Source organism: Sander vitreus, chromosome 12, assembly GCF_031162955.1.
Source record: "Sander vitreus isolate 19-12246 chromosome 12, sanVit1, whole genome shotgun sequence".
Lineage (NCBI taxonomy): Eukaryota > Metazoa > Chordata > Actinopteri > Perciformes > Percidae > Sander > Sander vitreus.
Genome location: NC_135866.1, coordinates 25479635 through 25493756, shown reverse-complemented (window position 1 = coordinate 25493756; position 14122 = coordinate 25479635). Strand labels below are relative to the sequence as shown.

General features: G+C 42.3%; 1 protein-coding gene across 1 annotated transcript in view; it reads right to left on the bottom strand.

Annotated features, from left to right (window-relative positions):
- Window positions 1-14122, bottom strand: part of LOC144526119 (uncharacterized) — an 89228-nt gene that overhangs the window by 37794 nt on the left and 37312 nt on the right. Inside the window, exon 6 of the mRNA XM_078263335.1 lies at window positions 703-1040. Coding sequence (XP_078119461.1) covers window positions 703-1040 — 338 coding nt within the window. The remainder of the gene's footprint in view (window positions 1-702; window positions 1041-14122) is intronic.

The window sequence follows — 14122 nt, the reverse complement described above, 5'->3', positions numbered from 1 at the left end:
TCCTATCTCCTAACTGTCTCGTTAAACCATGCCTCTTTTGTGGCGCAGTTTATACTTCAACTAAGTAGAGCTGCAACAATTAGCCGAGTCAAACAACAGAACCATTTTGACAAGCGATTAATCATTTAATTCAATAGTCCAGCTGGTCATTTATGAGGATTTGCCGCTATTGTTAGTTGGTCGAACAAAACAGGCAATTTAATGACATCACCTTGGGCTTTAGGAAACTCTGACTGACATTTTTTCTTCTGGCATTTTATAGACTAATCGAAAAAATGATCTGCAGATGATTCCATAATGAAAATAATGGTTAGTTGCAGCCTTAAATGAAAGTGGATGATGCAACACAACTAATAAGCTATTATGGCTTCCTCCAGTTTCGGCTCTCTGGCTTTCCATTTCTTCAAGATGGTTTGCTATTGGTCAACTTGACTTATGTGGAAGATGTCAGTTATCAGCCTGAGCATCTATGTGTGTGTGTGTGTGTGTGTGTGTGTGTGTGTGTGTGTGTGTGTGTGTTTGTGTGTCTTGCTCAAGGACACAGCCTGTTGGACACATCGGCTGTGGCAGAGTTCAAAGCTGTGACCTTTGGGTGCCTGGGCTGTTTCTGTAACCACTGGACACTCTTTCACTTTAAAAGTGTAAATCTGTATGCAGGAAATGTGTGTGGACAGCAGTATTCTCTGCGTGTGTGTGACCCACCTTGCTCTTGCTGTCAGGGCTGGGCAGGGTCTTGCTGCTGTTGCCTGTTGGAGACTTGGCTGTCCCTTTCCCTCCCTTCTCGGCCAGCTTCTTCTCCTCTTCCTTCTTCTCGTCTTTGTTGGTCTTCTCCGGCTTGTCCACCTTCTCTGCCTTCTCGTTGGCCTTGTTGTTTTTCTCCGCGTTCATCTTCTCCATCTTGTCCTCGTCTTTGAGGATCTTCTCAGACTTCTGGTTCTTGTCCGGACCAGTGTCCTTCTTCTGCTGATCGTCTTTCTCTTTCTTATCAAAGGTGTCAAACTTGTCTGTCTTCTCCTGCTTGTCCTTGTTGTCAGATTTCACTGTGACAGAAAGAATGTCATTGTCAGCATGAAACTCCTTTTACCAAAAATGTGCAAAAAAATTATAACTTGATTCTAATAAATGTTTTCAAAGTTGTCGCAATACATCAACACTTTTGACTGTATAAATAACACAATTGTTGCACGTGCTATACTGTTCACAAGTTCAACTGGTGAACAGCAGGTTTTTTGCAAAGCACTTGGAAAAAAAGGGATGGATGCACAATTAGATTTGGATTTCAAATCTGATAGATCATGTGGTATAAGTATAGCACATTTACCATTCCTATAAATGAAAATGGCTTTTTTAATACAGTTTTTGTGAGTGCAAAATAATTATTTCAAGCAAACATGCCAGGACGAAAAAGCTATTCTAACAGGTCAGTTAACAGAGGTCCTCTGTAAAGAACAGGACTTTCTCTTATATTTAAAAAAGTATGACAAACATTATTGTTATTTGTAGGCACAAACACCACTGTCACGGTTTCAGGAATTGCAGGTTTGGACTTAAACGAAGAAGAAGCGATGAAGAGGTTGTAGGGAGAGTTTCAATGATTTAATGATGGAAATAAACTTGCAGTTCAAATAAAGTAGGCTAAGTAGGCTGTGTGCCAGGATTATGAAAACACCATACAGGGACAACTATCCTCAGAGGAAGCACTAGGTCAAACTAGGTTGCAGCACCAATGTTGCTAACAGCTGATTCATGGGATGAGAGAGAAAAAGAGAGAATAAAGTTAAAGAATGACAGGGAAAAGGGAGCAGAGGGAGACAGAGTCAGAAGGAGTTCGAGAGGTTGATGGGTTTAAGGACAGAGAGCTGGCGGGTCTGAGGGATGGGGGACAGAAAGAGACAGAGGCTCTTTGTTGCCAACAAGACATCTCTTACATAACAGTGACACTGGACAGGCTCATGCTGTGCCATAATGTCCCCTCATTTCCCTCTGTGCTGACGTTTGCTGTGTGATAACTGCCCTATCTCCTCTGAATCGATGCCAATTTGCTGCTGTTGTTTTTTTTTTCCAGCAACATTGAGCGGATCCCTCTGGAACGATGGCTGCCATTAAACAAGATATATTTGTTATGTTACTTTTAACTGTGGTTCCAACTAGTTCAGCCTTGAGCCCAAATCAGAAACAGGCTATGATTGTGAGCGTGGAGAAATCTCACATGAACGGCTCATGTGTGGTCATGCAGGCAACAGAAACAGCTCAAGTGTAGAGAGCATTTGGAGTTTGGTTATCCTCCTGCAATCCTGTTTCACTACTCGTCTAACACTATTGTTTTGTGGTGCTTCAGAATGAAGTCACTTCTTGCCTTGAAATGTCACACTATGCAATGTCATGTTAATGAAAACTCATGACTTGCTGCAGCAAAGCCTCTCATTGACACGTACTTGTTTCATGATTTTTTAATTTAATTTTTAAATAATTCCTTGATTCCAAGATTCCTTGCAGTGCTTTGGTCTTATCTGATTTTGTTGTCTGACAGAGAAAATATGCATCAATATTATGCATATCTTTTCCAGGAAGGGAGTAAAAAGAGCTTTAGTGATGAATGCTCATTACAACTGTAGCTCTTAGTCTTTTTGAAGAAGACTAAGGACGTTCTGGGCGGTGTGTTCAAATTCTCCTTTGTTCTTCCTGCCAAAGACAACAAAAATCCAGGTCTTAAAAGAGTACCACTGCTTTTGAATTGCTGTCCTTTAACATGGTTGGACTCACAGTTCAAAAAAAGATCAAAACCAGAACTAGCAGAACCAGAGATATTGTCAGACAGAGATATAGTTACACAAAACAATCTCAAGTCAAAGCTTTCAACCACTGCTGATGAAGCTCCACACCCATCTACGAACTCAGCCTTCATTTTGATCTCAACTACACACCTGTAAAGTTTCGTAACTGTATCTTGCACGGATATGACACTATCGCAGTGACAACATCTGTCCGCAGATAGACAGAAATATAAACATCTGGCAAAGTACTCAAACCCTGTTCTGTGGTAGTTCCCGCTACAGTAGGTCTCTCCAAGACCCCATTTTGCCATGATCTCACATACACACATACACACACACACACACACACACACACACACACACACACACACACACACACACACAGACTCGCAAGGTGAAAACACCAGTGGCGCTGTCGTGGCTGGTATTGCGGCAGGTAAAAATCTATACAGTAGGAGCTTTAATATTATATGAGATTATTATTGTAGCTTTAACACAAACCGGTGGCTTTATTGCTCTTAGTACAGTAGTTTTAATCACTGCATCACTCCAACCTTCAACACCAGCAATATGACTCATCCAACATGAAACTGCTGGCTTTGGATGCAGAGGATCCATCTAATACCACGCTCCAATACACAGCTGCTGGCAACCAGCTGTGTGTGTGTGTGTGTGTGTGTCTGCGTGTGTTTGTGACGGAGAGAGAGTCGACTACCACGTAAATCAGAGCATGACTAACATACACAGACATGGAGCTGGTGCAAGCATATTTTACTGCAGGCGACCTTCTCAACACACACACACACACACACACACACACACACACACACACACATTCTCCTTTTCTGTCTCACAAACATGAGCCCAGTTTGAGTATTGACCGCTTTAGCTCGCGCTAGCTAGCATGACAGCTATCAAGCTTCCATACTGGACATGACAATCAATAGACAGTCTGATAGACCCAGGAATAATCCACATGACTTTGCACAGACATACAGTACACACAAACTGATTTAATGCTACATTGTATGAGAGACACAGTATGTTAAGTTAATTGTTGTAAAGCCGTCTTTATGTAATAATGATGAATGTATACTGTATCAGATTGCTACTCATCCATTCACTACTAACACACACTGTGTTCTGCTGTTGTGTGGAAAACTACTCATGCTGTGTGCAGCATGAAATCAGATTGCAGTTACAATTAATATAGACTGACTTCTTCAATAAAACAACAGAAGTTTGTTTGACTTCACAGTAAAACAGATAACACCTGCTGCTCTTCTGTTATTATTCTGACAATGGAGCTGCTCAAGAATGGATTGCTCTGGTTTTAAACCACACTTTGCTGTTATCACCAGCAACCATGGGTGAAATCTTGAGGATTATTACTTAAAAAGTCAGTTGTAACATTTTGAAATGAATGTGAAACTTCACAGGGAGCCATTGTGGGTTAGCTAGCTCGGGGATAATATGCCAATAATTCAGGCAGGACCATTGACGGAAACCAGTAAAGTGTGTTACAGTTGTCCAGGCAAGCACGCACAACTTTACATAAGACATACATAGACCCTATTACTGTGATTTTCTGTGAAGTTGAAAAAAAATATGACTGGACAACATTCTTTGTGCCGTTGCGGGAATTTGCTTCATAATATTTGTTGAGTACATTTTTCAACAATTTCTTATACAGTGGCATACCATGATTTGTGTCCAGAGAAACCGGTATAAGGTTTGAAACTGTGACACTGCATGCCCACGTGCACCTGTCCGCCTCCCCTCTCCTGCAACCACCCATTCATCGAGCTGGAAGTTATTGTTATAAGTTCAGGGTTTTTTTTTGTGTTTGGTGTTTTGTCCCTCTGGATTTGCTGTCCCCTCCCCCCTGTACAAAAACCCATAGAGACAGCATTACAGGAAGGACAGGGATCACTAGTTCCAACACAAAAAGTGTTTAAGTAGTAGATAACTTTATTGTCCCCGTGGTGCAGTTGGGTTTGCGGTACAGTCGCAAGGCACTTCATGACAGGACATCAGACATATGACACAAACAAATAGTCCATACATCAGACACTGACATACACTATACACCCTTGGGTATGACCAGGCCAGCTGGACATCTAGCTTATTTTGACAGATTTAAGGCTTTTATGGCTTGTGGTACAAAAGACTACAGGTCCCAGCGCATCTGTATGAAGAATTGGTTGTGTACTGTTAACTGTTAAGTTCCCTGTTAGCTCAAGCTTCAAGACTCACACTCCCCCTCCCCCCCCACTCCTTACAGCTGTGTTCTCCTTTGTGCATGTTTGTGTATTGTTGTGCAGCTGTGATCTATTTTTATCCGTTTGTGCTAAATCAACATGCTGTCTACAGTCAGTGTGTCTGTGGGGGTGTGTGAATTTAAAATCTGTAAGATTCACGTCAGTGGAAGCTATTCACCTACACACACGTACCCAAACACACACGCACAACGCTAGAAATAGCTGCTCTGGATTTAAATGACTACAGTCAGAGTCAATGTCTAATCAATGCCCCAGCTTTTCTCTGTCGACTGCAGTTTGAAAAACAGAACACATGGCTGGATGGATAGATGATTACATAGGCAGTATATGCTGAATATAAATGTAGATATCATAATGAGGGCAATAGTGAATGACTACATTTATAGATGGTTCTTCTCTCATTAACTTTGTTATACAGAGCCATAACAAAAGACGCCAATAATCCAAACCAGCGTTCATTTTAGGTTCTAAGCCCTGGGCTGGTCCTCCCATAATCCTCTGCCAGCTCCCTTCACACACTTTTCCATCTCTCTTTTTCTGTAACATCGCTATCAACTTCAATTTGTGAAAATCTCCTTTGCATTTGTCCAAGAATTCCTCAATAGGATACGAGGATGTGATAATATTTTTGTGACATGGAATGAAATATAATGTGAAACCCAGCAAAGCAAAACCCATTTTCTCATATTGATTTACCTCATTAAAACCCCTATTAGAGGAGGAGATGGCGATTAAAATAGGTTTCACCGTTGAGATAATGGAAAAGCTCAGTCTGTAGGATTGGGTTTATGTCCCAGTGCGCACCAAGTACAGAGTGTGCTTGGTAGCTGGAGAGGCCAGTTCACCTCATAGACACTGCCGAGGTGCCCTTGAGCACCTTTTTTTTTTGGTAGACTACACCTACAGAAGCCTATAACAATAACTTTAGCAGGCCCATCTACACCCAGTATGACCTGCTATCACCTTTACTGATTTACATGCCCAATGAAATTAACTGTCATCAAATTTAAAAGGCGTCAGCACCCATACTGTTCTTCTAACTCAGCTCATCAACTTGACTAACTACAATCTTAAATTAGCTTAGCAGGTCAACCATTTAATCTACTACTAGAGTGTGGCTGCAAAACTACACAGTGGGTAGAAAACATTAACTTAATATAACTAAAATTAGATGTTATTTTGGCTGCAAGGCTCTGTTTTGTATGATTTGTAAGTGAGATTTAACGTTTGTAACTGAGAGCAGGGAGAATCGATGGAACTCTGCCAAGGAGAAACACAAAGAAACAGAATGGATATCCACAGGTGGATAATGGTGGTGGGCAGCAGCGGAACTGGCCTACTCAAGACGGAAAGGATGCGCGTAAAGAATATTCCGTGTCACTTATCGCACCCAGACACAGCATGTTGAATGCAAAGTGCATGTGCTTTCTACCAAAGTGGCAACTAGCAGTGTGGCAGCCTCCTATTGATATTCTAAAATACACCACTTTTCATACATAGTTAATGTTGGAAAAGAAGGCACAGCCAACAACCTATTCTTAGCCAAATGCAACTGAGCTGTAATGCCATGGATGTGCTCAGGTGAACTATGATGACTTTTACATTACATTACACCCCTTATGAAGATGAAGGCAGAGCGACATAAAAGCTAGAACAGTCCTTATAGTCCAATCTGTTGGAGCTGTGAAATGTATGTATTGTTGCAACTCTGTATGAATTAAGAAAATACCAGTCACTGCAGGTACTTCAATTTCTTCGGTTTGATCAGGTTGTAAGCAAGTGGCTGAAATTTAAAGCTTGATTTACAGTTGCAAGTAAAGGGGTTACGGTGTAGCACCAGAGCCTACACACATAGCTTGGCTACCCTGTTGCTAATGTACACCTCCTTAAGAAAGACACACCAGGGCTACATTGGCTACAGAGATACCATTTTTGATAGTGAAGACATCAAGCTAGCTTAAGTAAAAGTCTATATCCTGCCCTTTTCAGTAACACGCATCAAGCACATTGCAGCCATTTTGGCTACAAACCCTCTGCTTCTCATGATCAATGCTCTGTATTACATGAAATGAAAGAATGTAAAAAGGGTTACTGCCATTTATGATTGCAAGGCAGTCTCCTAATCAGTAGTAGCTGTTCAAGGGAAATCTTTAGGGAGTTGTTTTGTTTAGTTTTGCTCTAACCAATCAATAGCAAGAGACATATCCATGCTAGAAGATTCAGCATCGGTTGCTATGAGCAGCTTAATGTATTTTCACGAAAACAAATGTCAATGTTAGAGTTATTATTTCTGCAAATTGGACTCACAAACCAGATGTACTTTGAGTCACTGAACAAATCAGAGATCTGCAGTTATACAGAGGTCTGGAACCAGGTTAGGGTACTTGACCTGGTATAAGTGATAATCTACTCTGTGTTCTTTTCTTTTCCATCCCAACAGACACATACACACACAAGGAGAAACGCTTACCCGTTGTGTTCAGTTTACTATCTTGGGTGCTGTCAATGGAAATTCCTGCAGGGAGTGGAACAGGAAGTAAAACATTGGTTTCGCAGCTCCCATGATGCCTCTTAGGAGGTGGGGATGATGGCAATACCGTGGGTGTCATTAACGGGGATGACATCCTTGTCGCCATTGCAGCTGCAGCGTCTGTGCTGCCCGTGACTGTGAGCGAGCGTCGGACAGCCACGTGTGGGTAGGGCACCCTGGGTGGGCATGCTGTTCCCATCAGGGCAAAATTTGGTACCCCTCCCATACCGGTGGGGTACGTTCCGGTCATTACCATGGGAACAGACAAGTGGGAACAGTCAGACATTGCCCGCCTTACAGCCATTCGCTGTGGCATTTCACTGCTTTGGCTAGTTTTTGCCTCTCTGCTCAAGGTAGCACAACTTAAATCCTGTGCAACCCCACATGTTATGCCACTGCTAGGTGACCCTGGCCTCCCCTTTTCAGTATGGCTTAAGTTTTCTCTTTCCACCCTACTCTCCCCTACACTACCCACCTCAACACCAATGTTGGCTGAGGGTGGAGGTAGGCCTGCTCTAGGCCCTGCGCTGGCACTATCTTTACTTCCTTTTAGGTCAGCAGCAGAAGGAGCAGTACCAACAGGTTGTATATCAACACTTTGCTTTCCCAAAGATAGCTTCAACGTTTGATTAGTTAGAACTGCAACTGAATTTTCTTTGAAACTTCCAAGTATGCCTTCGGATGTGGAGGACGTAACTGATTTCTTCTCATCCTCTTTATTTGCAGGACTTGATCTGGCACTTCCAGTGAAGCAAGGGTTCAATGTCTTTCTCTCCCCTAGCCCTGAGGCCTGTTTTGGGGGAGGAAGCAAGCCCTGGTCATGGGCAGACACTTGAGATCCCTGGATGTAAAATCCATCTTTGCTGCCTGTATGGTTTTGTTGCAGATTATTTTGTCCAAAGTTAGAGTTTGATGTGGGTTTACGGTCTGGCGAAGAATTCTGAAAGGATCTCCCAGGTGAGATAGAAGGGGAAGGTAATGAAGAGGAAGGGGAAGAGTGGGAAGACAGGGGGCTGCTGGGGCTTTGTCCTGCACTCCCCATTGACCCTCCTGCAACTCCGATCCTATATCCGTCCTCCCTTGGCCTCCCCCCTCCGGACCCCTCATCCTCTATCTTCAGCGCTGGCATCTTGAAGCTCTGCGTTCCTGGCCCTTCAGCCAACGTCCCAGACAACATCCCCTCGGATCTGCCTCGCCCTAATTTCGCCTCGTCTTCCGCCAAAGTTATTTTGGACCCCCCCTGTGTTGCAGCATCAATCTGCCCCCCCAGTGCCGTCTGGCCTTGACAGTGCCAGTCACTGCGGCGGTCAGAGGCCGGGCTGGAGGGTGACAGTGGAGAGGAGGCCAGGACCACAGGGACGTTGGCACCAGAGAGGGTAGAGGGAGGTTTGTGTTGCTGCTGCTGTTGATGCCCACTGGAAGGTTGTCCGTACCCGCTGCTACCAGTAATAATGCCAGGCTGCTGCCAGGGTGAGCCAGACAGGAAGGACATTCTCACGCTTTGTTGTCAGGTCTTGTTGTCTTGCTCTTTTTCTGGCTTTTCTTGGCAGTCTCTTCTTTTCTCTCCTATTTACTCCTTCTTTGTCTTTTTTTTGGTAATTTTTGTTCTAGTTGTTTCTTTCGGTCTTCAGTTTTTCCTCCTGTCTCCTTCTCGTTTCTGTCTTCAGTAAGTGTCCTTTTACTCTTGTCCAGGAGGCAGAAACGTCCTCAGGATCCAAAGTGTTATGAGCTTGGAATGTTGAGGAAGAAATGCATCCTTTCTGGTGATGCCTCAGAGTAGTGCGTGTGTGTAACTGTGCTGATGTGTGTGAAGTGCATTTGTGTACGTGTGTTTACAGGCAAAAAAGAGTGCGTGTGAAAGTGTGTGTGTCTGGTCGTCTCGGCTTCTCTCTGAGCACTGCACGGATCAGCTGTGGGGCTAAATTGCACCTTGCTCTCTCTCTCTCTCTCTGTTTTCTTTCTCTCTCTCTCTCTCTCTCTGACATCACACAGTCACGTGACAGCCCGGAATATTCCCTCATTCGCTGGAGCAAAATTTCAGCATCTAGCCCCTAGCGACAAAACGTGCACAGGCATACACACATGAAGAGACGTGATCACAGACACACACACACACACACACACACACACACACACACACACTCTATAGTGGCAAACACAAACAGTGCACACAAACAGATCAATGAATGTTTCTCAGCTGCAATACCACTTTTTACATGTTGATACAGAGTGAGAGACACAAGGAGAGATTTGTGAAACATCACTGAAGACTGTAATCATCCAGACTAGATTCTGAAAGCCTTTGCTTCCTTATTATATCAGCCCATGACTGGCCCATAGAAGTAAAAGAAAAAAAATTTATATTTCGAGACAATAATTTACCACATTGACGTGATGAGTTGATACTGTGTGCGCATGGAACAACTGTGTGCCCTAAACCTTGTGGCATCGTCTCAATTAAATTCTGCCTTCACGGAAATGCTTTTGTTTCACATTTTCTCTTTGCAAAGTTCCTATTGACTTACCATGGCTATCTGTATTGGTTTAGTTGATTACATTGATTGAATTGGATTAAATAAAGGTATATTTTATTGGAAGATTTTTCATTCAAGTTTAAATTCTGGGCTGTGCTGGGGGCTCAACTGACCTAATTGTAACATTTAAAATTTTTAAAGATGCATTAAGTTTGGCATTTTAGCTAACAGACAACATCAGTTAAAAAAAAAACAAAAAACAGGCTCATTGTACATCTTTTATATTGGCATTGACATCGTTTTGATCTGGGGTGATGATAATCAACTTGAATTGATTTCCGCTGGCTGTATAGCCTGGATACATTTACTATATCTAGTTTTAGCTAATAGGTTTTGTTCTGTGGACTGACAACATCTCCTCTTATTGAATAGTGGAAGCAGCTGCGGACTATTACAGCGTCTGATTGGCTTATCCTGGTATTCTTACCCTAATCCTAACCAATCTCACTCCTCATGTCTAAACCTAACCAATCCAACCAACGAAGGCAAGGAGTACTAGCCAACCAGAGGCAGAGTACGGCAGGTCATGCCTTCGCCATCCTAGGAAACTCAAATTTGCATGTAAAACGGACTTCATCAAATCAGGACCAAGCATTAAAACATAATCTAAAGTGGTAACGTTATAGTTTGAAGGAATTATATCGCATTCCATATGAACGGTAACGTCACACTGACTGAGTACTAATATAGGGAACAATTAATGTATGCTACCTGCATTTTTTATTTTAGAAGACTCTAAACATAATCCGACTATGACACATGGTCTGTGATGTATGAAGAGTCATCTGTTGCGATTCACTAGGTTTGATTGCTCTGCATGGCTGTATAATGGTCAAGGCATAAGCACAAGACTGAAATGGGCTCAGAATGGAAGCTCTAGACAGAAATACCTTCAATTGATCATTTATCAGATATTGCAGGATTGAGAGGCAAGGCAGTTTGTATATTGGTCTATAGTTATATTAGTCACCTTATGTGTGAGCCTTATGTAGGGGTACAACATGAGCCATTTTTCAAATTCTGGAAACTACACCAGAGGAAATTGAAAGATTGGAAATATGAGTTATTTGCTCTGAGATAATGGGCTGAGAACCTAAGAAAAAAGGGATCCAAATTGTCCTCTCCAGTACGCTTCCTGGGATCGATGGTAAAGAGGGTAGGGTAAAAGCAGGGCTGCGAGAAACAGGGAACACATTGTCATCAATCTATTCAATTCTATATGTAGAACATGACATATAGGAAGCGATGGTGAGCTGAGTGATAGATTTCTACCTCCTCCATCCTGAAAAGAACTGGAGACTTTCCCCCCCATTTCAAGAATGGTGCAAAATCCCACTCCACTCCTCTGGGGATTTACACTACAGCTTTGCAAAGAGGATTAATACAGTTCTGACGGCAAAGGGTTTAGTCCATCCAGCCTCTCCTATTTCCACGTTTTTGCCGAGCACTGATTTTCTGGACTTGACTGAGAAATTGTGTGTAGGAGCTAACTACCACTATTACATTACATCTTTGTAGGCTTAAGCAATATAATATGACATTTACAGTTACATTATAGGCATTTAACTGATGCTGTTTTCCAGAGTGACCTGATGATGTTCTGTGCAGCACCCATGTCATCAACTCCATGCTCACATAAATTGGCTTCAAGGAGTGCAACCATCTGGAAGTCAGTATTCTCTCTTGACATATTTTCTACTAGTACTGACAATTATTCTGGCTGCTTAAAGCATTCAGCAACCTTTCCCAATGACTAAGGTCATGTTGAAAAGGGGATACTGTTCTCACAACATGCAGAACGTGCATGTTTATACCTGGTAAAATAAAGGGTAGCTAAACCCTATCTTGCCTCATCAATCAGTCTCTATCTACAACATATATTTAGAAACACAGTTGTTATGGTCTGTATTTGAAATCAATGTTTTTGAAAAAAAAAAAAACAATAAAAAACTGACTGAAGTGGAATTTATGTGTTTAAACTTAAAGCCAAACAGCTGACGTATAACTTCTAGACGAAAGCATTTTGTATTTCTCAACTGATCAAACTTGAAACTATCTGATCATTTTACTCTGTGTCTACAAGCATTACCAATACAATAAAATACTTGTAAGTCCCTGTATTAGATCTGTCATGTCAATCATTGTATAACAGGTTCCAATATTGTGTTTTGAAGTTAGTTGACGCCTTAAAGAACTCTATAAATAAGACTTGGACCAAGAGATCCTTAAATCAGCGAAAAAAGAAAGAGGGAGCCCAGCTCGAGCACGCAAACACATGTAAAATGATGTGACGTGCGTAAATGCTATTACAGAATTGGTGAGATGGGTATACTGCGTTTACATGTGTTCAGCCTCCACTAACTGCCCTGCACGTGACTCTATGTTTAGCATGGTAGTATTCTGTTTTTTGAGTCCTACGCCATCAAAAGCATTGCCAGGTGTGGCCAGGTAAGCTCAGTTGGTAGCGCAGGCGCAACTATTTAGAGGTTTATTCCTCGACGCAAAAGGTCCAGGGTTCGAGTCCGACCTGTGAAGGTTTCCTACATGTCTTCACCCCCTCTCTCTCCCCTTTCATATCTAAGCTGTCCTATCCATTAAAGGTGGAAATGGCCAAAAACAAATCAAAAAAAAAAAAAAAGCATTGCCAGCTAAAGAGTGCTACTCTTGAACCAAGATTAGGATCTTTGAACCCTCATAATGTTAAAAGTGACATTACAACAGAGTGTTCAGTGCTCACAGAAGACAAAAGAAGCCAAACAGAGGTAAAAGGAAAGCTAGTAGCCTACATGTGTTGACAGTGGTAAATATCTCCAGAGTAACTTGGGCACCTTTGGGAATCAACTGTCAGTGAGCTAGTTTAGGGTCTTGACCTGCCTTTGAAACACTATTTTAAACAAATACCTGATAAAAAAAACTGACATCTATGTGAAGCTTTTTCACTGCACATGTGTCATGACAGCTGACTGTCTTCCACCAACCCCACTTGCCCCCCCCAACACACCCGAGGCCTGTGCCAAAATAACAAGAGCAGCTTGTCAAGCATGAGTGAAAATGAATGAGTATTATTACATAACCCTCCATAAACAATTTGTCTACTGTAACCACAGAGGGAGAGACCGCCAGACAGAGGAAGAGGAAGACATTAGAGGGTTGTTCAGTTTCAATAGGCTTGGCAAGGGTGGGCATTATGCAAGAAATTTTGGGTCAGGCTGAGCATTGTGCTAACATTCAAACGGGTTCTCAGGAAAAAGCAGAGACATTTGTAGATTAGACAGCTGAGGCTCTGGCATTTCAGAGACAAGACAAGAGCAAGCCTGAAACTGGGAAGACACAGAGCACTGACACCTCTGTATCCAATCCTTCACTTACTCTAACCACTTCATGTAATAATGATCAAATCAGAAAGAATTTAGCTATAGTATGTATGTTAGGTTCACTGGGTTGAGCTGTCATGTCTGAAATCCTGTGACAGTGACCTTTAGCTCATACTCCTGCTGATGTCCCTGCATCCAGAGATTTCATTTCTCTTCCCAAGTTCACTGCTGTGGAAATGTTTGCTCCACTAGCACAAGTTTCACTTCATTTTCCTCATGATGTTCCAGAAACAAGCCTAGATTGGTTTAATTTAGGTTTTGCGATTTGCTGGTTGAATCACCCTAACACATGGATTTAATCCTGTTGAGGATGTAGTGTTGCTGTTTAGGCTTGACTGATCAGACTGCTAGCCCAAATTCCTTTTAATACATATCCAGATTGATTAAAGAAAGTCTGGACAGCAAAAAAAACGCATAAAAGACCCAAAGACCCAAACCAACAATGAATGTATCTACTAACAAGTACTATATTCCTCTGTGCCATAGAGCATTGTTGTCTGAAAAAACCAAGGGGGTAAGCTTCTCCTCGGACTGCGTAGCTCCTATGGCGCCATTTTGATGCTACCAAGCCATCACCTCCCGTTAGCATTCCATTGACTGCCATTCATTTTGGCGCCACTTTGACAGC